The 27,684-nt window shown below is 47.7% G+C and overlaps 1 protein-coding gene and 1 long non-coding RNA gene across 3 annotated transcripts in view; one reads left to right on the forward strand and one right to left on the reverse strand.

Annotated features, from left to right (window-relative positions):
- The window catches only part of Ttll11 (tubulin tyrosine ligase like 11), a 260,661-nt gene extending 246,725 nt beyond the window's left edge, over positions 1-13,936 (reverse strand). For both annotated transcript variants that reach the window (XM_050126798.1, XM_050126799.1), the window contains exon 1: positions 12,990-13,936. In XM_050126798.1, the coding sequence (XP_049982755.1) occupies positions 12,990-13,646 (657 nt within the window). In that variant the 5' untranslated portion in view covers positions 13,647-13,936. The remainder of the gene's footprint in view (positions 1-12,989) is intronic.
- Positions 13,937-13,951: 15 nt separating this feature from the next.
- LOC126491246 (uncharacterized) lies at positions 13,952-26,626 on the forward strand. The gene is made up of 3 exons (XR_007589351.1): positions 13,952-16,496; positions 17,154-17,271; positions 24,241-26,626. It is a non-coding gene; the product is annotated as an uncharacterized lncRNA (long non-coding RNA).
- The last annotated feature ends 1,058 nt before the right edge of the window (positions 26,627-27,684 follow it).

Here is a 27,684-nt window from a genome sequence, read left to right on the forward strand (position 1 = left end):
ACACACACACACACACTCCTCAGGCAGATGCAGACACAGATGCACACACACCTCCATCCATAGCCATTCTTCCTGCAGCTCCCTCAAGTCTTAGTCTGAAGTTCAGGTGTCTCAGGCCAATGCAGATCACTTCCCCCTCTCACTCTGTGCTCCAGAGGGAGTTAACTGCCTGCAGTGCCCTCCCTCCCCACACACACTCTTACCAAGTCTTTAAAACACAACTACCTCCTCAGTCCTGTCCCCTGACAGCTGGCTTGCCCTTGCCAGACTCAGCTCAGGGGCGCCTCCCAGTTGAAGCCTCTCTCGACCCTGAGCCCCAGCCGGGCACCCTTGACTTGGCCTGGCCTCCCTCCCTACTTCTCTCACCTTAGATCAGGCTGCATAAAGGATAGCCCCCACAGAGAGCCGCTGCTTTGTTTGCCCACGGCTCAGCAGGGTCTGTGGCACAAAGTCAAGCCTGAGGAAATGTTTGAGGAAGGAATGGAAAAATGACTGCAGCCATTGTTACTAAAATCTGATTCCAGACTATCGCAGCATTGTGCAGTGGGCATGAGGACCCAATAGTAAACAGACACTGCCCTTGCACTGATAGAATTTAAAGCCTACTGGGAAAGAGAAAATTCCAGAAGTAGTAACCACAAAGCTGATGCACATGGTGGAAGAAGAGCCCAGAGAAAGTATCCAACCCAGTGGAGTCGTTTTCCTTTGGACAGGGAGGTTGTAGCCGATACTCAAAGATGGAAGGATGTGTGGGCAGGAGGAGAAGGCAGCAACAGGTGCCGATCTGGACCTGAAACAGCGGGGATATGGAAGAGGCCGAAGCCTTTTTTGCCACACAAGTCTTTCTGGATACCTCCAGGCTGATCCGTGCTGCCCTTCTGTGTCCACCACACTTCATTATTCAAATAGAACTCAGAGGCAAACACAGGGCTCACGGGCCCGCATGGCTCCTCTGATGGTGTTGTTTCTGGGCAGGCTTCTTGGCCAGCATTTGAAATTTTGTCTTATTTAGGATAAGGGCTCTCATGAAGCTGTCTACGCTGATCTGAAACCCCAGGCTCAGTTGATCCTCCTACTTCATCATCCAAAATATTTAGGATTATGGTCTCTGGCCCTCAAGGCCAGTCTAGAATATTTTAATTATATTTTTAACTCCCCAGAGCATGGCTTATGAGCAATGGCTATTACGTAGTATTGGCATGCTGTCATAATAAAATGATTTGTTGGTTTAAACTAACATCAAGAAACATTCCATCTTAGTAAGCAAACAAGATTATTTTCTATTTGGGTGACTTGATATTTGTAATGAGGCTTTTCTGGCACATGGCAATCAAGAATCTCATTTTAACAAGCCAGTGTAGCGAGTTGACAGCAGAAGACACCACTGATCTAACAGCAGCCTGTGCTTCCAAACAGAGGTGGCTTTAGCAGGTGAGGGAAGACTGGGGCTACACTGAAAACTAAAGTCCCTCTTTAGAGTCAGTGGTTAAATTTGAAAACTGCAACTCAGTCACCTTGTCTTTACATCTGAATTCAAGCTCAAATCAACAAATACTCCATTGTGATAAACAGCAACAGCATTAATTTATTATTAAGCTATTACTCTAACAAATTTTTCAATACTAGGACATGTAGAATGTTGACTAGTATATGTTTTCCGAGAAGAGGGATAAGACAACGTGGTCCTGGCTCAGAGCGCAGTGTCTCACTTGGGCCTTGGAGAAGCCGTATTTGCTGAGTGACGAGGAAGAGCTCCCCGGCCTAGGGATCCGAAAGCTGTCTCTGTACGCCTTATTTCACGTCTCTTTCTGGAAAGGCTCTGCTCACGCTGACAACACCGCTGGAGAAACTCAGCAGCGTGGTGCTTGGTGGCCACACGAGCTTATTAAACTGTCACACAGCAGGGGCCATTCGCGCCTCCCTTTGGTCCCCAGACACAGGGCACTTTTCCCAACAAGCATGCCTTAGGAGTAGGGAGTTTTCTGAGCAGTAACAACCATTAGAGGAACAGCTTTGCAAGGTGCCGAGAGACCTGTAAAGTTTAGTGTTTCTGAGAAAATGTCATAAAATCCAGATGTCAGTAAGGTTTTGTGTGAGCATTCTCAGGCAGCCTGGGATTCCTGAGCAAAGCCGCAAACGTGCAAGCTAAAGAAAACGACATGACCCCCGAAAAGGAACCTTGTCAGATCGAAGGCTTTGGGGACTCTCCAAAAGCTGGCCCTTTACTTCTGGCCTGAGCTTTGCAATGCCAGAGACGGGCTTGAGCACACTGGGGTCTCTCTCTGTCATCGCCCTTTAAAGAAAGTCGTCATTCTGAAGGGAGTCCAAGAAGATCCGCAAGTGACGGCACAGCTCGAGCCCACTGTCACCAAATGGTTCTCTGTGCCCGCATCAGCCGACGAAGGCAATATGCTCTCTGCCATGGACTCCTAACAGGCCAGGGACACAGTCTTAACTGGTATGCTCCCCACTCACCTCCACCCCTTCCCAGGTGCCCTAACCCTGACTCTGAGGTCTGCCACGGCATCCTGATCTACCTCTCTGCCTGCAGCCTTCCTTGCAACCAACTCTCCACAGACATCAGAGGCATCCAAGTCTTCATGTACACTTAGGAGTGTGCTCCAGCTTCGAAATGCCTGCTGGCAAGGGGAGAATCAGACCAGAAGCTCTCATCCAGGCTAGGCACTCTGAGAGGCCACATCTTCAGTAGATGAACTAGAAGAAAACCTGCTTCTATGTCACGGCCATGGTGAAGATAAGGACAAATAAGAGGGAAAGGTCTCCCTTGGGATACCTACCATAACACTTCCTCAAAGAGTAGTGGGACAAAATTCATACTATGTCTAGAGTTTAAAAAGTACAGCTCTCTCTCACACATGTATGTGCACATGCACGCACTCTGGCACAGGCTCTCTCTCTCTCTCTCTCTCTCTCTCTCTCTCTCTCTCTCTCACACACACACACACACACACGCACACATACGCACGCACACACACTCATGCACATGTGCACACACACACGCGCACACACACACTCACACATGCACACACTATTAAAAGTTCTGGTTGGTAGATGCTTCTGCAGCAGTCACATGAAATGAAGACCTCACTTCTCCTTTAGCCCACCCACCCCTCCCAGAACTGCTGGAGATCTAAGTTCTGAGTTCACCACCAAACAAGGCTTGAGAACTCAGTCAAAAGCCCCAAAACAGAAAGATGGGAAAGGGGGGCTGGGTGAGAGAAAATATCACAAGAGAAAATGGGTGAGAACTTTCTAGAATCAATAGGATATCAAAGCTTAGAAAGTGGAATCCCCCCAAAATTCTAAGCAGAATAAAAGGGAAAGCCTGTCTCCTGGCAGTGCCTCAGGGACTCAGGAGACATCGGAAACAAACAGAAAACTTTACAAGTTTCTGAAGGTAAAGCACACACAGCCAACACAGGAAAAGGATGGCTAGCTCTTTCCAGCAGCAAGAGTCCTCAGGGGGTGGGGGCAGGTAACTAACCAGACAGAACCATAGTGAGCCAGCTGTATGTGCCCCTCAATAATGAGGAAAAATAAAGGTAATTTCCAGCAAAACCTTATAGAATTTATTATAAATTGCAAGTCATTAAATTAACTGCTACAAGATTACATCCAAGGGAACATTGTAATAAAGTAATCAAAGAAAATGGCAAATGTGGGTAAATCCAAAAGACACTTAGGCTATATGAAATAATATCTAACTTTTTAAATCGAAGAAAGGATAAAATAACAAAAATATCAGCTACAAAAGCTTATAAGAAGAATATGGACTGAATGAAAACTCCCCCTAAGGTCCTTATGTTGCTAAGAGAATAATGAGACAAGCAAGACGGCTCAGCAGTTAATGGTGCTTGCTGCCGAGCTGGAGGCCTTGAATGTAAGCCCCAGGATCGCATGATCGGAGAGAATAGACTCCCACTAGTTGCCCTCCGACTTCCCCATGTGCACTGCAGCATGTACAGCCATACAAATACGTACAAAATAACAGTAAAGAAAAGGGCTGTAGACACGGTTCAGAAGCTAAAAGCACACACTGATCTATCAGAGTACAGGAGGTCCTGCTAAATACCACATCAGACATCCCACGACTGCCTCCAACTCCAACTCCAGGGGACCCCACCCTCTTCTGGCTTCGGTCGGCACTAGGTTTACATGCACAAATCTACACACAAATACATAGACATGATTTAAAATAGTGACGATAACCTAGCCTACTACTCGGGGCTAGTGAGGGACAGACCTTGGAGAACCGACTGTCACCCCTTTACAAGACAAGCACAGGTCTCTTTTGTTTGCTTGGCTTTGTTTTGCTTTTTTAGACAGGGTATCTCTGTGTAGCCCTGAATTCCCTGGAACTTGCTTTGTAGACCAGGCTAGCCTTGAACTAAGAGATCTGCCTGCCTGCCTCTGTCTCCGGAGTGCTGGGATTAAAGGCACTATCACCTGGCGGACTAGCATAATTTTCAACTATATTCTAAAGCTTACTCTTACACCCACAGATAAATGTCACTGCTCATCAGAGAAGCGTCTCTTTACGGAAAATGGAGACCATTAGAGAAAACCACAGTTGGTTATAACACAGTGATAACAGAGCAGACGGAGTGCAGCCTCTGTAGAAACAGCTATAACTCTAAGGCTCAGGGACTGCAGCAGAAGAGGGGAGCAGAAAGACTGTAAGGGACAGACAGCCGGGAATTCTGTGAAACGACAGGGACTCTGCATTCATGATGCCTCAACCATATGACCTAAGCAATGACAATCTCAATAGACACACTAGCCCAGAAGAGGGAAATCTCACAGGGACTCACCCTAGACAAGAACTGCAGGAAACTAACGGCTACTGAGAGGGGGAGAATCAGCCTCTCCCAGGGATGAGCCCCTAACTGGTAAACCAATACATAGTGGTCAGCCCTGAAATCACACATACACAAGCAACAAAACGACTCAGCGGTGTACATTTATATACTTGTGCATTTTTCTATATAATGTGTGTGTGCGTGTAACAATAATAATAATAAAAAAGAGACCATCAGTTTGAAAGAGAGTGGTGGGTAGGAAACATGGAGGGGATGGAGGGGGGACATGGAGGGGATGGAGGGAGGGGACATGGAGGGGTTGGAGGGAGGGGACATGGAGGGGATGGAGGGAGGGACATGGAGGAGTTGGAGGGAGGGAACATGGAGGGGATGGAGGCAGGAAAGGAGGTAAGTAATGTGACAGTATTTAAGTTTAAAACAATAAAGAAAAATTTAAAAATAGTAAAACTAAATATTTTTAAAAATTAAAAAGAATATCATGATTCTAACTTTAAACTGTGGAATGACACACATGCCAAATATTCTAGCAGATAGTTTTAGAAGAATAAAAATACAAAGTGTAACTAACTCCCAGGCCAGCACAGCAAGAAAATGGGGAAAGAAAAAGTAACCAAAGACAGGAAATCCACAATTACAAGGAGTGATCTCAGCATTACTTCAATGAATTAAGAAACCAGACACAAAACTTAAAGCCATGAAATTGATATAATGCAATTCCTAAGGAACAAATAACACATTCTTTTTTGTTTTGTTTTTTGATTTTTTTTTTTTGAGACAGGATTTCTCTGTGTAGTCCTGGCTGTCCTGGAACTCACTCTGTGGAACAAGTTGGCCACAAACTCACAGAGATCCGCCTGCCTCTGCCTCCCAAGTGCTGGGATTAAAGGTGTACACCACCGCCCAGCTTCTTTTTTTCTTTAAAGATTTATTTATTTATTATGTATACAGCATCTGCCTGCATATATGCCTACACGCCAGAAAAGGGCATCATTATAGAAGGTTGTGAGCCACCATGTGGTTGCTGGAAATTGAACTCAGGACCGCTGGAAGAGCATCCAGTGCTCTTAACCTCTAAGCCATCTCTCCAGCCCCCACTACATTCAATAACTAAAGAACAAACATTTTTCTCAAGCTTTCATGGAATATTGTAAAAGTTACTGTCTTCATTACTTTTCTTTTGCTGTGATTTCACTGAGGACCTGGCTTTAAAATGTAAAACTCTATCCAGGACAGACAGCACACCATGGGGACAAACGTATTCCTCCAGGTTCCTCCAGGGTGATGGGTTTTATTCAGATGACAGAAGCAGTGTGGACACAGCTGGGACTAAGTCCCCACACCAATGACCAGGGAAGCACACAGGCAGCTGAGGACACAAGGCACAGTGCCGGCACACAGTGATGTTCCTTAGGCTTCAAGGGACAGGAACACAGCCAATGTTCTCTGGCCTTTGGGGCGGGGTCTCAAGGCAGTTACAAGGAAAAGGAGGTTCAAAATGAATTAAAGGAACAGCAAGATTATGCACCTGTCTGCATCACTGATTGGTATAAAATGTAATCCGGATGTCAGAAACTCATTAGAGAGAAAGCTAAATCCACCCACGTGTTCAAAGCCCCAGATGCTTGAGGCTGTATGACAATCTTCACGACTTTGCTCATTTTTAGAGGTAGCAACTTGTCCAGGCCACAGAGCCATGTGACAGAGGCAACGTTCAAAACCATGTCTATTCTTTTTCCACACGCCTTGGGAGGTCTGAAAGGGGGAGCAAAGAAACCAAGCCAGGAAAGGCACACTTCTTCCAGTTCACACAGCACACCCTTCATTCCCCCCAGTGAAGCCAAAGACAAGGGACACATGCTACACAGATGCTCCATCCCCACCCCAACCGGGGTCTGCTATCTGTCATATCCCTGGAGCCCGTACCGAGCAGGTAGACGTGGGTCACAATTATCTGTGAAGTAATGAACAGTTATATGTGCTTGGGATAAGCTTAACTGGCAGACTGACATCTATGATATGTTTTTCTCATAGTTAATGGAATAGACTAAACAGCCAGCACAGACACAGACCAATGTCTCCATTGCCTAGCAGATGGAAAAGGGACGAACTGAAAGCCAGCACTGTGTCCAGCCCTGGGCCAAGGCCATGCCCGCACCTTCTCTCGTGCCTCCACAGACGCTTGGTAGGGCAAACATCATCACAGCTGAAGGAGCTGAGCCTGAGAGAGTGTCTGGAGTGCATCTCCAGGCAGCTAACGGCGAGGATTTTAACCCTTGGCTACCTGGTCCTTTCTCCTAGAGCAGGCGACTGAAAAAGGCCAATCATTTTCACAATCTGCTCTTCTTCGGGAATACATTTCAAAGGGAAACAAAATGTATGCGAGGATTTTTGTATTCAACGTCAGCTGATGTTAACACAGGATCCAAAACTACTGGCAAATGAAGGAATGATGTATAGTGTGTGTTCTGTTCTTAGAAAACAGCCCCAGAAAATACTACACCTGCTAAAAAAAATTAATGTGCAGTCATTACAGCCCCTGAACATGAGCCTGGAATTTACTGTCTTGAAGGGCTGATTGAGAAGTTAGTCTGGGTGCCACAGCTATTACACATATTGCTCAAATACCAGCAGTAGTAAGTTGTGATTTTTATGTGGTGACAAGTTTAACTAGCAAAGGGGAAATTCTGGTGGATTAGACGTTAAAATAACATGTCTGCTGAAGGAGAACATTTGATGGAGTGGGGTATAAACTGTTCTCAAGTATAGTGCTCTTTTCAAAAATATGACATAGATTGCACTATCGTTGAAACTCAAAAGGGAAAGGGGGGGGCAAAAGCACCCTGGTTTTCAATTTGTACTATGCCTTTTCCCAGAAGGAATCAGAGAGAGATGCAAATCACAGGCTAGTATTCCATGGAGGAACCACCAGACAGTCCAGCACCACCTCTGTGGCCTGAGGAACCACCAGACAGTCCAGCACCACCTCTGTGGCCTGGGGAACCACCAGACAGTCCAGCATCACCTCTGTGGCCTGGGGAACCACCAGACAGTCCAGCATCACCTCTGTGGCCTGAGGAACCACCAGACAGCCTGGCACCACCTCTGTGGCCTGAGGAGACAGGGCTGGAAGGAGTGGGTGCTGAGTGTTCATCGCCCAGGCTGGGTGTATTTCAGCATGCTTTAAGTGCTGTTTGTCATACTGCTCTACTGGCTCTGAGTGACTCTGCTGTCATTTGAGAGTTACAGATTGGATGGAAAAGGAGGGATTGGAAGTGGAGAATTAGGAAACGCCCACAAAAGGAGCTTTGGAACACAACTGATGACTGCTCAAAGCTGCCTCTCTTGCTTAGATGTTGGCCAGCCTCACTTTCTCCAGTCATTATCTGGGGGTGGCGGGGGGTGGGATGGCCTAGCTCCTTGCAGGATAGCGAAAAAGATGGCTTAGGATTGTACGCAGGTGACAAATTCTAGACCTGGATGGCTGTGTCGCTTATCACCTGTGTAGCCTTGGGCTAGTCATGTACCAATCTCTCAGACCTTGGTTTTCTCGTCTCTGAACAGGAAATGAGGTTAGCATCTGCCTGAGATTAGCGTGAGGAAGAGATTAAAAAACTCAGTGCTCCATCCACTTGCTTTCTAAATGTTTTACTACAGCTACTCATTTAAATTGTTTATTATGATTCTGTGTGTATGGGTGTTTTGCCCACATGTATGTCTGTGTACCACATGAGTGCCTAGTTCCCATAAAAGTTATCCCTCGGAACTAGAGTTGCAAACATGTGAGCCACCATGGGAAGCTGGAACTCAAACCCAGGTCCTCTGGAAAAACAGTCAACTGCTGAGCTATCTCTCCAACCCCCAATTTGTTCAGTGTTAGTGTGTGTGTGTGTGTGTGTGTGTGTGTGTCCACGCGCGCACATCTGTACATGTGGGCGTGCCCGAGAGTTCCTGTGGAAGGCAGAGGACAACTTACAGGATCCTGTCAACAGTCAGTTCCCATCCTTCACTGTGTGGGTCTTAGGCCTGGAGGTAAGCATCTCTACCCACTGAGTCATTATGCCGGCCCCTCGATCCACACTCTTAAAAAAATTATTTATTCATCTAATACTTTTATGTGTGAGGGCGTTTTGTCTGCATGTATGTCTGCAGACCATGGGCCTCATATCTCCTGGAACTGGATTTACAATTGTGAACCTCCCTCCATGTGGGTGCTGGAAACTGAACCTGGGTCATCTAGAAGAACAGCCAGTGCTCTAAACTGCTGAGCCATTTCTCCAGCTCCTTAATCCACTTGGTGCCACACCTGGCACATACACCTAATAAATAGTAACTCACATGCCACGAATGGTAAGACAGGACAGTAGTGTTCCCGTGAATTTCCAGAAGATACGCTGGAGTGTCAGCAACAGCTCTCAGGACAGGGACTGTGCAAACCATTGCCACAAGTGACCTACTATCAAATCTCTCAGATCCCCCATTCATGTTTTCTGGGGTTCACGGTCTGACATCTTCAAGGAAGGTGGTTCACACACATCTATTCTCTGTGGTGTCTTTTCTCCAAGGCCTCCTTAAATGAAGGTGGCAAGTTAAAAAAGAAAAAAGGAAGGAAGGAAGGAAGGAAGGAAGGAAGGAAGGAAGGAAGGGAGAAAAGGAAGGGAGAGAGGGAAGGAAGGAAGACAGAGAGGGAGGGAAGGAGGGAAGGAGGGAAGGAGGAAGGAAAGCATGCAGGAGATGGGAAGGGAATTTTCTACAGAGCCTCCAAATGTGAGCCAGGAACCATTCCACTTTGTCAGTGGTGATTTGAGGACACGTGACTTTGTCAACTGGGAATCACTTTATTCACATCTGCAGATTTACAGAGCACACGCCTGTGAATTCGCTCTTGCAGAAACAATGTGAACATGTGGACACAGGTGAATTTGACCCACCCAGAACTAAAAACTGAACCATCTGAGTTAGCATGAGGCACGTGGGCAAGGGAAACAGCAGAGCAGTGCAGACAGGAATGCATGCTGCTTAGCATGGTCTGCAGCTGGCTCTCTGTTCCCCGCATGCTCCCTAAGCCAGCAACATGTCACTCCTATACCTGAAACCTGGCCCTGACTCCCTGCCTCTCCCACTTGGGACCCAGACAGAACTGTGGCCATCTGGTTTGCAGCTCAGTGCCTCTTCAGTGAGACCTCTTGTACAATAAGGAGCCTAATTTATTCACATCCACTGCTGTCATCTGCAGACGAGCAGGGAACTGAAGCCTGTCCACCCCAAGTGCTAGCTCTGTCCCTGACTCACACATGGCCCCGCATAGGTCAGCATTTTTGTACTTCAGTTTTCCCATCTATAAAATGGGTACGATGATGCAGCTACTGTAGTGAGTGCTTAGGAAGTTTAAATACTTGTCTGGTATAGACTAAGGGCTCATTATTATGGACATCATGGTGGTTTTTAGATATGTGTGGAATTACAAAGAAACCAAAACAGGAAGGGCAAGTGTTCCCAGTCGCTGAGCACATTCTGCATTCATGGGCTAGCTCAGGGCCTCTGTGAAGCGGACCACAGTGGGAAGGTTCTTCCTACACACCTACAAAGAGAGAGGGACCTTCACGCTGATTGACAGTCCTGGCCTTCCTTCATTTATTTGTTTTGTTTTTTGAATCAAGGTCTTGCTATGTAGCCCAGGCTTGCCTTGAGCTGGTGATCTTCCTGCCTTGGCTTCCCAGGTCCCTGTGTGAGAAGCAGGTGCCACCACTGCCAGCCTGCAGAACTCCCACACTCTTCAGCAGTACAGGCAGACACATCAGCCCACACGCCCCAAAGAGGCTCTCCACAAGTCAACACTGCTTCCACCACACATGCACAAACTGCGGCCTGCAAGGGCTGTGTGTCTGTACTTTGTTAGTACCGAGTCCGTCTCTGTATTACGCGTCATTTTGTCTTAGATGCTAAGGATGCACCAATCATAGGGGAAAGTCAGTTCCATAGGCTGGTGTTTTGAAACCCCATGTTCTGGTATACCCAATGACATACGTGTTATGCTACAAACATCCAGACATTCATTTGTTGGGTATTGAACACAACACAGGGACACAAGTCCCTTAGGAAGGGTGGCATTAAGTAAATCACTAAGTCACAGTGAAGTCTTTTTGTTGTGACTGAATGATGTTCAAATATGATAGAATGAGCATCTTTACCTGCATGCCAACATGCTTTGCACGTGTCAGAAGGCAGGCCTGAGATGGTGGGGCAGTCAAGGTAGGGTTCTAGGAAGCGCCCACTCGGCTGGGCTCCCTGACCAGGGTTTACCACTGTCATCCGGTGCTGACAGTGGGAGACTGGGAGCTTGAATGTGCTCCACCTACCCTCATTGTTCAGATGGGCACACTGAGGCCTGAAGAATTTCACTTGATTGTCCAAAGTCGTACAGCTGATGGACTGGAGCCTCAGACTTCTGCATGGGCTTGCAAGGCTTCTTTTCAAGAACAGACCCCATCCCATCACATGATGGGACTCCGGCTCACTGCTACTGCCTTCCTTCCCTCTCAGGTGCACTCCCGGTCTGGTAGCCACAATCACCGCTCCTCTGTGGGGGCCCATGTGGCTCCCCTACCAGAGACCCAGAGGCCACACCACTAAAAAACCTCTGCCTGCTGTGGACACTAAAGACTCCTTTGGGCTTCACTGCCCCAGGAAGCTGTGTTGGGGCTGGCCTCCTCCGCTCCCACAGCGTATAGAAACACTCATCACGTAATATGTTCACACATTCAACAAATATTTATTGAGCAACATCCATATGCCAGAGACCTTTGAGTACAGCAATAACAAAACACAATGCCTGCCCTCAAAGAGCTTACATTCTGGTGAACAAAACGATAAGCCAACAAAACAGTGTCAGGTAGAGCTCCATGCTGTGAGACAGCAGCAAGGCTGGAGGCCTCCTCAGGATGTGCCATCTCATCAGAGCTCTCCAGAGGCCACAGAGTAAGCCATGCACACAGCTGGGGAAGGACTGCAACAGTGGCGGTGGCGGCAGCAGCAGCGACAGTGGCAGCAGCAGCCCTACCGATGCAGACTACCTATTACTGCATTCCATTCCCTGCTCAACTACCAACGCCTGAAGCAAGGGCACAAAGTGTGACTACCTCAGCCCAGCACAGAACTTAGTATGGCCACAGGGGGTATTTACAAAATAAGAGAACGAACATGGGTTGGGTTGGCTGAGCTGTCCTTAAACTCAGTGAACAAGATCAAGCCTGCTTTCTGTGCCTTGACTGGCCCTGGCTGTCCCTGGACTCTCTTCACTAGGACTGCACACTGACAAGTCCACGTTTACTTTTCTGGCCCTCCCCTCTATGGGCTGGACATGGGCCTTGATCTACAAATCTAGACACTGCAGTACCCAGTCTTCCCGCTCCTTCCGACCACAGCGGACCTTCCTGCGGTCATCTCTCCAGTTTCTGACTTCATTAAACCACGTCCACCATAGCCTCGGCGCAGGCTCTGCCCCTGTCCTGGTGCTCTCTGCGGCAGATGGCTCCCAAGCTCTAACCAAGCCAACAGGCCTTATTTACTTTGCTGATGGCAACAGAAACCTCTCGGATTCATTGGTGCTTTGCCGTACACCCTAAAAGGACAGAAATGACATCAAGGGAGAGTGATTCATCTCCTCACGCTTCCAGCCCCCACTGACTGACACCTGCTCCATGCCCGGAATCATACACTAGCGTGGTCTGCGGTGGTGTCTGCGGTGGCGGGGATGGAAGGGAGAGTGATAAAAGTGGATTGTCACTTACGGAAGACTTGTGCAATTACTAGGCAGTAAGCCCCCTCAAGGTAACTAACTACCTGGCTTCAGTTTACGGAGGTTAACAGGCCAAAGAAGAAGAACAGCTTGCTCAAGGTCGAACAGCTAAGTAGCAGGGTGTTAGCAGGCTGTAGTGAGGCGTCGAGTACCAACCTGGCTCAAGAGCCGAGTGGAACTCTAAGCACTAACTAAAGTTTACAAAACTTTAAATAGGACTGAGATGAAGAAAATGAAAGTCGGTAACGGAGACTACAGACATGCGGAGCCAGGGCAAGGGCTGCGCTGCCCGGGAAAGCGGCTCGGGGCCTGGAAGGACGACCCCCCTGTGCCCACGCGGCGGCGGGCCTCACCTCCTTCCACCTGAGCTGCCGAAGGCTGATCTTCAGCGCGTCCAGGGACGTGCGCGCCTTGGAGCTGTCCACGGTGACCGGCCACAGCGAACCCGAGCCGCGCCGGTACCGGCCCCGGCCCCGGCTCCGGCCCTTCGCGAGCTGGCACAGGGCCCGCGCCACCGGCCTCGGCGGGGCCAGGGGCAGCGCGGGCGGCAGCCGCCGGGCGACACGGACATCGCCTTCCTCGGCCGCGCGGGGTCGCGCAGTGACCGGGAGCGCGGCCTTGGGCTGCTCCTCCCGCGCCGGGCGCTCGGGCTCCCCGGCCGCGCCCGCGTCCACGCTCAGCTGCTCCTCCTCCGCCTCCGCCGCCGCCTCCGCGACCGCCAGCTCCCGCTCCGGGCTGCCGCGCTGCATGGCGCTCAGGGCCGGTGCCGGCGCCACAGCCACCGCCGCCGCCGCCGCTCCGCTGCCCCGGCCAGCGACCAAACTGCCGCCGCCGCCGCCACGCGCTCCCCGCCTGAGCCCGTTGCCATGATCGTTCAGGCTCCGGTTGACAGGGTTAGTCGCCGCCTCGGGACGGGGCCCGGAAAGGGACAATCGCCTGCCGAGGCACCGCGACCTCACAAGCGAGCGCGCCCACGTGACCAATCCTGTCACAGAGGCGGCGGCGGCCATCTTAGAAGAGGGCAGCGTGCCACGCAGGCCCTATCACCGCGGACCTTGCTAAGTTGCTGAGCGCCCAGAAGCTGTCCAGCTGATAGCGAGGTTGAGGGTAAAAGTGTTGAGCTCCAGTCCCGCTCCCGAGCCTGGAAGAAGGAGGACTTTGTGAGGAACAATATGTTTTGCAAACACAAGACTCAGTTTTCCTAGCCTTATACTCTCTGATTAACTCCAGACCATCCCCTCCACTCATCCCTATTCTGTGAGCGCCAGACTGAGAGGGGAGACCACCTTTGTTGGCTTTCAGGTATCTCCCATGGGATAGAGAAGCCCTGAAGATTTCCATATGCGCAGGGGACAGCAACAATTTTTTGTTTGTTTTTGTTTTTGAGACAGTGTTTCTCTGTAGCTTTGGAGCCTGTCCTGTAATTGGCTCTTATAGACCAGGCTGGCCTCGAACTCACCGAAATCCGCCTGACCCTGCCTCCCCAAGTGCTGGGATTAAAGGCGTGTGCCCGGCAGCAACAATTTTTTATAGTAAAATTGTGTATGTGTGTGTGTATACACATATATGTGTGTGTATATATATATAACCATTTTTTACTTTTTTTCATTTGTTATTTTATGTGTATAAGTGTTTACCTGCATGTGTGTAAGTGTCCTACGTGTGCACCCGCTGCCCCAAGAGGCCAGAAGAGGGCATCAGATTCCCTGAAACCGTCGTTAAAGTTTGGGTTACCATATGGTGCTAATCGAAGCCAGGTCCTCTGGAAAGGCCTCCAAGTGCTCTTCCCCTCTGAGCCATGTCTCCAGGCCTCATTTTAACTATTTTTAATACGCAGTCCAGTGGTAGGCATTACTTTCAGATTGCTGTGTGTACCATCACTATGGCAGATCTCTAGAACTTTCCATATTGAAAGCATACTCATGAACTAACTCCAGGGTTCTTTGCTCCACCCCCAAGCCTGGATACGGCAGTTCCACTTCTGCCCTGATGAATCTAACCACTGGGCCCTCTTGTGTTAGTCTTGTTTGGCCCTCGAGGTCTTCAAGTCATAGCCGGTGCCAGAGTTTCACTCTACCTTAAAGCTTACAAATGCTGTGTGTACATACATAGTATTTTCCATATGCCTATCTAAGCCTTTTGGGTTATTTGAACCCCTTGACTCTTGTGACTATAAGTGCCATTAATATTTGTGTACAAGGATTTCTTTGAACCCCTGCTCTCAATTTTTCATAGCTGCCACAATTTTGTTATTGTTGTTGAGATGGTCTCTTTATTCGCCCTGGCTGTCCTGGAACTCACTATGTATACTATCAGGCCTCAACCTCACAGAGATCTGCCTACCTGTGCCTCCTGAGTGCTGGGATTAAAGGCATGAATCACTATTCCCAAGCAAGGTTGCTGTAAAATCTTAAAACCAGTCTCTCCTATGTGAGGGAGACGCATTTAGGTGGGCTTGAGGTTTTAGAAAAGGAGTTAGAAAGTTGTAACAGAAACCTGGACTGACCAGCAGCCATGACTGCACTTGGCTGAATTCTGCCTCATTTACATTAAGGGTTCTGGAGGAAGGTGGCCCCTTCCCCCATTTCTCCAAAAGTCTCATTTCCTTGGCCAGTAATCTCAGCGCATGACTTAGTTGCCTCAGCTTCAAGAGCACCAAGCCGCCTTTGCAGCAGCCATGATGCTTTTGTTCAAGCCCCTGTACTTAGGGACTTGGGATGCTCATTTATGAAGCAGGATCCAAAACCCTCTTCCAGAGACTGTGACATAGAACATCTGGTTGAGCCTGTGGGTGTGATTGTTAAAACTGCTTCTCTGCGGGTTTTAAGGCAGTCAAAGTCAAGCTGGAGGCTCCCAGAGCTGTCCATGGTATCCGAAAGATGCCTTCACGGTCCAGCCATTCTTTCTTCTTCTACACCCCCAAATCCTGTTCCTCTTACCCTCCTGGTGTCTGTAGTTTCAGTAGTTGCCACCACCCTCATTCACTAAAGTTTGAAAATTGTCAAGGCTTAACAGACCCCACTCCCCCCTTTCTTAAAGCCAGTCCAGCCCTAAAGTCTTGTGGGTTTTATAATAAAGTACTGTTCCTCTTGCCTGCCATTCCTGATTCAATCAGCATCTGCCTTTGATCTGAGCTGTTGTAGCAGCCTCCTCCTGGGTGTCTCTGCCTCTCATTTGTTATACTCCCGTCCATTCACACTGCGGCTAGAACTTCCCATCCCCGTTCACACTGTGCCTGGAACTTATCATCCCCGTTCACACTGCGGCTGGAACTTCCCATCCATTCACACAGCGCTGGAACTTCCCGTTCCAGCTCTTCCTCTGCCTAGAACACTCTTCAGCCTTCAGTGTGCATCTGCTGCGACGCCTCTGATCTCCCAACCCACAGCAGTCCTCTCCAGGGGAGACAATTACAGAGACCGAAAATCAAGACGAAGCCTGAGGCCAAACAACTGCTCAGCAGTTCCAGGGATGGTGAGTTCCCCCAAGAATTACAAGCCAGGCTCTCCATCAGACATAGACTATAAGCTGGATTTTGAGAATGGGGCAGGCAGAAAGACAGGGTGGCCACTGCAGAGGCCATGGTTAGAGTCAGTGGACAAGGAGCCAAGTGCTCTGCCCGCTGGGTCACAGTCCCTGAGGCTCCATCCACCAGCTAAGGATATCCCTGCTTCAGATGCTCCTGCGCCAGTGGAGGGCCTCGCTGAGAGACGAGATCACCATGGATGCAAGCAGAGAACATCTGCCTTTGGGACTGGGGATGCTGACTAGACAGGATGAAACCCAAGACTTGGAGAAGGAAGAGCAGGGCCCAAAGGGCCCATTGGAGCCCCATTGTCAGGAGCTTTGGACACAGCCAGGTACCTCTGACTTCTCAAGAAAGCCCCCCAAATAAGTCAGTGGGCATTCAGACCCTGTGGGAGGCACCTCCAAGAGAAGCCCCCAGAATATGTCAGTGGGCATTCAGACCCTGTGGGAGGCACCTCCAAGAGAAGCCCCCAGAATATGTCAGTGGGCATTCCAACCCTGTGGGAGGAGCCTCCAAGAGAAGCATCCACAGTGACTGCTGGGAGCAAGAGTAGGTCAGGGCGAGGAACTGCCTTACGGCCCCAAGGTGGGAGTTTGCTTGTCTGTTTCCATGACTCTGTCATCAGCCTAGGGGCCAGAAGTGAGGGATGCTCTACTCCTGTGGGCCACAGTGACCCAGGGCCTAGTCCAGTGCCTGGCAGAGAGGAGGCACTCGGGATCTTATGAATGAATGAGTGAATGCGTGAGGGAAAATGTCCGTGGTTCAGCTACTCCACACTGAGGAAACAGTTAATTTGGCAAGTGCTGCCCGTGACCGCCTTAGCCCGAGAGGAGAAGTCAGTGATGTTGCATCAAAGGAACGGTGCAAGCGCTGTAATTACTGTGTTTAAAAACTGCCCAACATAAAGAGGGCCTGAAAGAATTTAGAGACAAATAGGAACAGCTGTGGTGCTGGAGACACGGGATCTTGCTTGAATTTTTCCTTTCAGTTTCGGGAAACTGTAGCAGCCTTGTGGCTCTTCATGCCCCCGAACTCCCAAATCAACTCTATTTCTGGAGGCTTCTTTGAGGACTTAGAAGGCAGCTTTGCATCCCGATCTATTACTGGTGAGTAACCGCCCTCTAACAGGCCCTGGACTGATCATTTTGCAGGTGTCCTGCTATTTCTCTGGGACAGCTCCAGGAGCCATGTTTCACAGCTGGTGAAAGAAATTGCTACTCATTCGTTCAAGTCACACAGTCAGTAATGGCAAAGACAGCACCTGAGGGGCATTCTCTCTCTCTCTCTCTCTCTCTCTCTCTCTCTCTCTCTCTCTCTCTCTCTCTCTCTCTCTCTCTCTCTCTCTCTCTNCTGTGTGTCTCTGTCTCTCTCTCTGTCTCTCTCTCTGTCTCTGTCTCTGTCTCTCTCTCTCTCTCTCTCTCTGTGTGTGTGTGGAGAATGCTAAGAAAAGATAATATTTGGAAAAAGTTGCTGGAAGTTAATGTTTCCAAATATTAATCGTCGTTAGTCTAGGTTGTGCCCATTAAGTGTGTCATATTTCTTCGTTCTTTTCTATGATTTCCAAGTTTTCTGCAATAAGCATGCAATTTCTTCATTAAATGTACAACAAATTTTCACTAAAATTGGCTATTGTTGTATAATTTTCACAGAGAGTCCACTTCCGGAGGGGAGACCAGAAGAGGCTGTCTAGGGGAGAAGCCCTGGGTTACTTTTGTCAGATTTTTTTTGTTTCTGTCAAGATCTGCCACCAGGTGGCACTAGAGGCCCAACTTTTGAAGGCTTAGCAGTGGATGGACAGGGAAGGGGACCACAGTACTCTGTACACTAAACAGCTCCCACCTGCCTCGCAGAAAGGCATAGGTGGCCGGGTGGTGGTGGTGCATGTCTTTAATCCCAGCACTTGGGAGGCAGAGGCAGGCGGATCTCTGTGAGTTCGAGACCAGCCTGGTCTACAGAGCTAGTTCCAGGACAGGCTCCAAAGCCACAGAGAAACCCTGTAAAAAAAAAAAAAAAAAAAAGAAAGGCATAGGTGCTAGACTTTTGAGACTGTTGGTCCTTATGCCTGGTACACGCTCCTGCTTCATTGTACTTAGCCCCTGTCTGCCTTAAGTCCCAGACTTAGGGCTCAGATACAAAACCTTTACGTAGGATATGGCAGGACACCTGACACATTGCTTAAAATTTATTTTAAATGACTCCACTTTTTAAGGACTCACGCTGTCCTTTATCTACTTGGTGTGTGGATGGAGGATATTCCCAAGACAAAAGTACACAGCAGGTGGGACCTGCTTCTTGGCAGAGGCTTGCAAAATGCCTTGTGATGTGGCAAAGGGAATGAATCTTCCTGTCTCCAGGGTGACAGGGACGCTGTGAGCAGGGACAGGAGGCAAGTGCCTGAGGAGGGGACAAAGATGAGAGTTTGAGGATGGGGTGGGGTGGTAGAGACATTGCTGGAGAAAGCCGCTTGTTGGTTCCTGGCCGCCCGGCTAGCTTATACCCGAAATAATCCACAGAAACTGTATTAATTAAATCACTGCTTGGCACATTAGATCTAGCTTCTTATTGGCTAACTCTTATATTAATTTAACTCATTTCCATTAATCTGTGGATCGCCATGTGTCTGTGGTAAAGTTCTGGCATCTGTCTCTGGTGGGACTACATGGTGTCTATCTAACTCCGCTTCCTCCTCCCATGCTGTAGGCCTAGCAAGTTTCTTTATTAATTAACAAATAAAAACAACACATAGATATCCCACACCATTTCCCCTTTTCTGTTTATACAAAAAGGAAGGCTTTAACTTCAATATAGTAAAATTACATAAAACAAAACAGATATCAATCAAGAATTACAGTTATAATATTTATATCTACTTTATCTTTTATTATATCTAAGGAAAACTATAACTATCTAGTCTTCAACTCCATCAAAGACTCCAGAAGGATATAATAGTACCTAAGTAACAATAAGTTCATTGTAGGTAACTTTCAAAACTCTAGAATTGACAGAGACTTCTCGCTGCCTGTACAGTCACCTTCTTGAAGTTGCTGGCCAACCTGTACTATGCCGGGACCAGAATACATTGATAGAGGAATCCTCAGAGCAGGCTCAGAACCATGAGGAAATGCTGCTCTTGTGGGGTGCACTGATGCAGGGGCTCAGCATCATCCGAGACCTCTACAGAACCACACTTCGCATGCCCAGGTGCAGAACATATGGGCTAGACACAGGTCCCAGGGCCGGCACACATGGTTCCTAAGCTAAGAGAGGGGAGAGGAGGGACAGTGCTCCTGGGTTCTGGGACTCCAAGCTGGGGAAAGGGCGTGACTTAGAACAGGGGGTCTTGAAGCGAGGAGGAGCTTGCCCTGGGAAATCAGCTGACCCAAAAGGTTGGAGTCACCAGTGTGTGACTTAGTCTCCCAGGTCAGGGCAGGGGCTCAGGCTTGGGCTATGGGACTCCTGTTCTTTTCTTTTTGCCACAGATCTCCCACATCCAGCCCCACACTGCAGAGGTGAGCCACTATGTGCACCTAGTTTGGCCTGGGTCATGGGCTAAGCATGTGAGAGGCACTGGCTCCTATATCCCAGCAACACACACACGAATTTTAAATTAAATCTGATTCTCACTTCTATGGTTTGCAGCTCGCTAGATAGATACAGAGATGAAAAAGTAAACACTAAGTAGGTAGGAATTAGTTGGATATGGTGGCACCCAACTTAATCCCAAGCCCTATGGAAGGTAGGCCAGAGGAATACAGTTTAAAGCCAATCTGTAGGACACAAAGATATCCTATCTCAGGGTGGAGCACAGAAAGTATATAAACAACAGGGCCATTGTTGTTGATTTTTAGAAGATTTATTTATCCAAACAAAAATACCTAGGGAAATTGGGTTTTGGGAGGCAGGAGCTGAGGACCAAGCCTAGACACCCAAAGAGCTAGTCACCTAGCAGCAACCATGTAGAACAAAGCCTGGATTGCTGATGGGTCCCCTGGTGCTAAGGGTCTCCTGTGCCTCAGACTCTGACTATTGGGTGGAAACAGAGATTGCACTTTCATTTCCCAACCACTCAGATCTGAATAATCACACAGAAACTGTATTAATCACAACATTGTTTGGTCAATGACTTAGGTGTATTCCTAGCTAGTTCTTACATCTTAAATTAACCCATAATTCTTGTCTATGTTTAGTCACATGGCTTGGTACCTTTTCTCACTGAGGCAGTCTCATCTTGCTTCCTCTGCATCTGGCTGGTGACTGCATCTCTGCAGAATTCTCCTAGTCTGGTTGCCGACTTCATACCTGGCTACTGGCCAGTGTTTTACTAAACCAATATGAGTAACAAATCTTTACAGAGTACGAAAGCATTATCCCACAGCAATAGGGGCAGTCGGATCGGATCAAGGGGCCACACCCAGGAGTGTGTGCTTGTGTTGCATTTTTGACATTTTCATGGCTGCAAGCAATTTGCTCTGCCTAACTTCTCTGGGTGGAGCAGGAAAGCCCAGCAGTGTCTCTGCCCTCGCAGCTATAGCTCCATGGTGAGTCAAGAGAGGCCGAGTATCCAAGCCCAAGGACAGAACGCATGGTCACACTGCTGGTTGTTGGAAGCAACTACCCTCTGCAGCCTGTTGTGGGGCAGAGCAGGTCCTCCACAATGGGTGTGCATGCAGCTTTAGCAGTCTCCTTTGCCAGTTTCCATTTACCTCTGACCCCAGAGTTCAGGAGGTGGGCAAGGAGCACACAGAATCCCTTCACGGCGCTTTCCCGACTCCTCTGGTCTCTGCCCAGTTTCTTCACAGTAGGCTCTCCATACAGTTCCCACATTATGGCCCTTGCCCCATCCCATCCCGACCTTGAAGGCTCCTGCTCCATCCCATGCCGACCTCGAAGGCCCCTGCTCCATCTCATCCCATCACCTCAGGTGACACCCTGGCAGCTGAATCTCAGTCTAGGTCCAGCCTCTTTACTCACTATGGCTCCCATGCCCCCTTAGTGGCTAGATCTCCATCTGTCCTTCGGTTGGGTTCCTCCCCAGGACAGAGCCAGGACTTGCTGGGGGTGGGAGAGGTGAGAGTCGGTGGGGGCTTCCAATTTCAGCAGACTGTGTCTGCCCCACCCCACCTGCTCCATCCCAGCTCCAGCCAAGCTCTTCCTGTTGCGGAGGTGTTCTGATACATCAGTTCATTCCTACCCTCCCCTAAGTTGCCCTTCTGCTTCTGCCTGTTCTGAACCTAGGCTTCGGGAGCCATCTCCTGCTAACAGCTCTCCCTCGGCACCCAGTCTTTAGTTCTCTGTGCACTTCCCCGATCGAGGAATCTCTCCCCTTCACGCTGGCCACTCCAATAGCTACTTACCGGCAGTATCTCCTTTTCTCTTTCATCCTCCAAGACGGGTGTTCTACTACTAATCTCAACAGCTCATGACTTAGCCTTTTGTTCTATTAAAAACAAATGGGCGTGGCTGTAACGGAAGAACAACCTGCTTGGGATATGTTGTCGTCATCATCATTTTAGACCATGATCCATTTATCCTATTTTTCTTCATCTAGTATGATGCTGGCTCTAGGTTGGTTATAAATAACCTCCATGATGTTGAAATGTGTTCCTTTTGTTCCTAAAGTCCTCGGGCTTTTACCATGAGAGATCTTAGATTTCTGTCTGAGGCTTTTCCTGCATCTATTGAGATAATCACATGATTTTTATCCTTGAATTTGTTTATTGATTTCTGTGTGTTGAACTATACCCAGAATCTCTGGAATGAAACCAATTAGAATTTAGTGAATAGTGACATATATATGTATATATATATACATATACATATATATATATATATATGTTCTTGGATTAAGTTTGTAGTACTTCATTGAGAATTTTTGTACCTGTACTCATCAGAAAGATTGGCCTTTCATTTTCTTTTTGATGTGTTTTTGTCCAATTTTGGTATTGAGGTAATACTGGTCTTATTAAAATAGTTTGAAAGCATTTCTTCATTTTCTACTTAGAGAAATAATTTAGGAAGTATTGGTATAAGTTCTTTCAGGTTTGGGTAGAATTCGGCAGGCAATCCCTTAGGACCTGAACTCTCTTATTGCCCTTTCTAGATCTCTGAACTCATTTGTTTTGGCTTCACTCTGGTAAGCCATATGCATCTAGAAATCCATCCTTTTCTTTTAGTTTTTACAACTTCGTGGACCATGTGTGCATTGTTTACTTTCCTCATCCGTAGGACAGGGACCTGACGAAGCAGCTTAGAAGAAAGGGCTTGTGTTGACTCATCCTGTGTTTGGAGGATACAGACTATCCTTGGCTTCAGGAGAGTGAGTCTTCTATTTTTCTCTATTTGTTTGGTCAGGATGCTGTTCCTAAGGCGAGAGTGGGTATTTATCACCCACTACTATTGTATTGGGAGAAGTGTATGACTTTGCCTCTCATACTGTGTGCTCCCAGGGTCAGGACACACATGTTTTAAATTGTACTGGCCTCTTAGTAGCTAGTTCCCTTAATCAGTATGAAGTGACCTTCTTTATGAATAGGGGACCTGAGCATGTTCATGTGTGTTGGTGCACATGTGTGTGCAGGTATGTATGTGTGCATATGTGCATACATATGGAGGCCAGAAGTCAAGCTCAGGTGTCCCTCTTCAGCAGCTGTCCACCTTGTGTTTTGAGGCAGGACCTGTCCCTGGGACCTGGGGCTCTCTAATTAGCCTAGTCTGGATCTTTCTTTCTCCACACTATGGGAAAGCAAACAATAAACACCAGATTTCAAATCGCTTCTCTGAAAAGGTCAAGGGTATTGGAAGCCAGGGAACTCTCCTAACAAGTGGCTCTTCTCTTGAAGAACTGCCAAGGTTTGAAAATATTTTAGGGAGCAGTCATCTGCAGGCACTCAAGAGAGACGCCTCACCCAGGCATTGGAGCAATAGACGCTGAACATGTCGTGGGTCTGTGCTGCACAGGAAAAACCCGTGCCACTGTGTGCTCAGGGTTAGCCTGGCATTAGAAAACAGGTTGAAACAGGAAACCCCAAGTAGCCCAGTCTGAGAAGTAACTTGTCTTGCAGGCAGAGGGGGTGAATTAAAAAGAGCATTTCTTTCAAATTTTGGACACCTGGTCCCTTTGTTTTTCTAAACTTACCACAACCAATTAGCCAAGACCCTCATTGGCCTCCAGTAGATTTAGATTTGGAAATAATCTAAAGAATGGTTTACTGAGCTGGGCAGTGGTGGCGCACACCTTTAATCCTAGCACTAGGGAGGCAGAGGCAGACAGATCTCTGTGAGCTCAAGCCCAGCCTGATCTATAAGACCAGGACAACTAAGACTGTAACACAGAGAAACCCTGTTTCAAAGTACAAAAAAAAAGAAAAGAAAAGAAAGGAATGAAGGAAGAGAGAGAGAGAGAGAGAGAGAGAGAGAGAGAGAGAGAGAGAAAGAAAAAAAGAACTACCAATTCCTGGGAAGGCTGGCTATGAGGAATTCCTGGGAAGGCTGGCTATGAGGGCTGGAGAAAGGGCTTCAGCAGTCCTGTTGTCTCTTACATTGAGCTCAAGTGTAGGCGTCAGTCAGAACAGGCTGTGTTATACTGCAGTAACAGGCATTCCCACACCTCAGGACATTACGGAAGTCTGCTTTTCACCCATGATATACATCCAGAACATGGGCCCTTTATATAGTTGTCACTCAAGGTCACAGGCTAACTTAGGCTTCATTTCAGCAGGAGTATCTTAGGCTCAGCGTGATTGTTTGGTGGGAAGAAAAGAGAGATGATCACAGGGTGCCCTCCCCCGAGTGGGGCAGAGCATTGGACACAGGGCCTTGTGCAGCTAGGTCCGAGTGTAGACATTACAGGACTGCAGTGTGGGACTTGGGACTATGTGGCACTCCCCCACACACCTAGAGTGAGGGGAGACAAAGGTGTCAGTGCAGACCTGGGACATCGTAGGCACGTGAGGTAAATGGCCTTGTAACAATACAACATCACCAGGCTGCAAGCAGCCCAGAAGAGGTGAGGAGCACAGGCTCAGCTCAGTACTAACATGCAGCAGACTCACATGTAGCTCCGTGTTAACCCGCAGGAAGTCCTGGGTTCCACCCTCAGCACATTGGGAAGAAGGAAGAAGAGGAGGAGGAGGAGGCATGGAGGAATCTTAAAGTCCTTTAGCCCAGCTCTCCGAATCAGAAAGTGGGATGAAGAGAGAGCACAGGTGGGGAATGGAAGATGGAAGATCTCAGCTGCCTTCTCTAAGCAATGAAGGCTTGCAGCTTCGGTGACTTTCCGATGCCCCTTTTCTCAGGTGTTGTCTGTGATGATGGATATCCCGTAGAAGGAGGCTGTTCCCAAAGCCCTGGCCTCCTCAGGGAAAAGAGGCAAATCCAACCAAAGCTAAAGCTTGTGTTGTCATCTTCAGAGCCATCCTTTGTGAATGAGACGAGGTCTCGACCAGAGCGGGTCAGAGCCCACTTCAAGCTTGTAGACCAACATGCCTGTGATCTGGTAGGAGGGAAGTGATGTGGGAGTGACTTCTTTCTAATCTATTGCTTTCACTGGTTAATTAATAAAGAAACTGCCTAGGCCCATTTGATAGGCCAACCCTTAGGTGGGTGGAGTAAACAGAACAGAATGCTGGGAGAAAGAAGCCGAGTCAGGCAGTCGCCATGATTCTCCCACTCCAGACAGATGCATGTTAAGATCTTCCCTGGTAAGCCACCTCGTGGGCTACACAGATTATTAGAAATGGGTTAGATCAATATGTAAGAGCTAGCCAATAAGAGGCTGGAACTAATGGGCCAGGCAGTGTTTAAAAGAATACAGTTTCTGTGTAATTATTTCGGGGCATAAGCTAGCCATGCAGGCGTCAGGGAGCTGGGGCGGCAGGAACACAGCCTCGCCCCTCCTATTACAACAGGGAAGGAGGCTCAGGTGTATTCAGGGTCATTTCTGAAGAAGGAAGCGTGACTGTGGTGGGCAGGTTCCTTGACAGTCCCACATAAAGCGTACAGACACAGGACAGCCAAGCAGTAAAGGAAACCATCAAAACCAGAAAGCTGGCAAAGATGTAATTGAATGAGGGGGGCATTTCCCAGCCTCAACAAACAGTAGAATTTGGCAGCTTCAGCTACCTGGTTCTGGCTTTAAAGTTAAGGATAAAAGAAATGGGTTATGAAATCTTCCTTCAAACTAAGGAAAGCTGCTGAGGGCAGGCATGTATCAGGACTATCCCTGCATGGAGGTTTGGAAATGCCATTGCATGAAGCTGTGAAGTTCAAGCCTCGATTTCCTTGGAGACATCAAAATGTTGGAGATGCCAGAGCTGTGGGTACCTGCTGAGGAGAGCTGCTGAGGAGAGTTGCTGACAGACAGTGGAACCATCCAAAGAGAGAGAAGTGTGTTTCAGTCAACAAATCTGAAAGGAGTTGGAGATCTAAAGAGCACTTTGACATCAGACATGGAAATACAGTATTTGGAGTTTTCCTAGATGATTTGGTTTGGTATTTCCTCACTAGCCTCTCTTTCCTCCACTTTGGGACAGTAATGCATATCTTGTGCCATTATGTGTTTGAAGTATGTGATATTTCTCTTTAATTTTGATTTATAGGGGATTATAGTTAAGAGATTAAGTGAGTCTTAGGAGAGACTTTAAACTGTAGACTATTAAACATTGTTGAGACGGTGACCGACAATGGGGAATTTTGAAGTTGGACTAAACAAATATTGCATTATGTTATGGATATAAGTCTATGGGGGTGAGGGAGTAGAATGTGGGGGTTTGAAAAGGTATGCCCCCCCATGGTCTCATGTGTTTGAATGCTTGGCATATAGGGAATGGTCCTAGAAGAAGGTGTGCCCTTGTTGAAGCAAGAATGGCTTTGTTAGTTGTTAGAGGAAGTTTGTCACTGTGGTGGCAGTCTTTGAGGTCTCATATGCTCAAACTATGCCTAGTTTGGTAGACAGTTCACTTCCTCTTGCCTGCAGATCAAGATGCAGAACTCTCAGTTCTTTCTCCAAAACCATGTCTCCCTACATACTGCCATGAAGATAATGGATTAAGCCTCTGAAACTGTAAGCCAGCCCAAATTAAATGGTTTCCTTTATAAGAGTTGTCATGGTCATATCTCTTCACAGCAATGGAAACCCTAAGACAGAGTATCTGGCAAGCCCTGGGTGCTCTGCTCCTGCCCTGACCTCAGCTTTTAATGTTCACTCTGGCAGGGCAGGGCCTAGTGAGTGTGTAGTTTCTGGGACTTCCTGACCATTTTGAATTTTACCTTCCTACTTAAAGAATGTCCTGGAGGATGGAGTGCTGTAGAAAATCCTTCAGCCAGTAGCCTTTAAGTTACCCACCCACTTGGGCATGGCCTCTTATACTATAATGCCAATGTAAAGCTCATGCCTGCTCTTTCTTCTTATGTTACTGATTCCAAGTTCAAGCAGAGGACTGTGATCTGTGAGTCTCCCCCTAAATAAATGACTCTTTTTTGTATTCAATTCTGAGGTAGTTTGGGATTTCTTTTTAGCGTTCACCTTCACTTTAGCATCCATGGCACCCAACATGGATCCCAACTCCACACCTACTGGGTAGACCAGTCCAAAAGGCCCAAATGGTCCACAGCCCAGAACTCCAAATAGGAACCTCAGAAAAACTCTGCTGAAGACCCAGAGACTATTTGCAGTTTTAGCAGACAGTAATCTTGAAACTCAACCATCATTTTACTTTCATAGGATCCCATAGAAAGAACATTGCCCACATGACAGCTGGAAGTCATTCTAGAAGACCATGTCCCCTCTCCCAACAAAGTTTGTCCTCAGGGTTAGGGACATCATTTTGAGGGTTGATTATAATTGGTATAGTGAAGAGGTACGCTAAAAAGAAATCCCACACTAGCTCGGAATTGGGTACAATAAAGGGTCATTTGTTTAGGGGTAGACTCACAGATCACAGTCTTCTGCTCAAACAAGTAATCCAGAAGCCAGAAGAGAGAGGGAGCATGCACTTTACAATGGCATTTATAGTATAAGAGGTGATGCCCAAATGAGTGGGTAACTTAAAGGCTACTGGCTGAAGGATTTCCTACAGTACCTCTCCCTTTTGTTTAAAAAAGAGAGTTCTAAGCCTAATACAAAATTATATACAATAAGAGCAAATATCAAGTATAAAAATTACAGTTACAGCTAGCATAAACAATATCAAGCAAGAAACATGATGAATGTTTCAATAATTACCCTCTCCTAAGGAGTCTAAGTCTTGTATTATAAATAACTTGGCCAAGTCATGAGAGGAAAGTAACTCTGACTTTCTAGTCTCCAACCCCATCAAAGACCTGAGAAGGGAAATAATATTACTTGAGTAGGCAGGAAGTGCAATCAAGTAACTTCCAGAAGTACAAAAAATGATTGCTACCTGAGCAATCACAAAAGTCTCATTTGCAACGTTGGAGCAATCAACTTTGGCTAAGGCCTAGAGTCACTGAAAGACCATTTTCAGAGGCAGGAAAATTTTCAAAACCATATTACCAGGTCT

Source organism: Alexandromys fortis, unplaced genomic scaffold, assembly GCF_014885135.2.
Source record: "Alexandromys fortis isolate MF-2015 unplaced genomic scaffold, M_Fortis_MF-2015_v1.1 scaffold_268, whole genome shotgun sequence".
Taxonomy (NCBI): domain Eukaryota; kingdom Metazoa; phylum Chordata; class Mammalia; order Rodentia; family Cricetidae; genus Alexandromys; species Alexandromys fortis.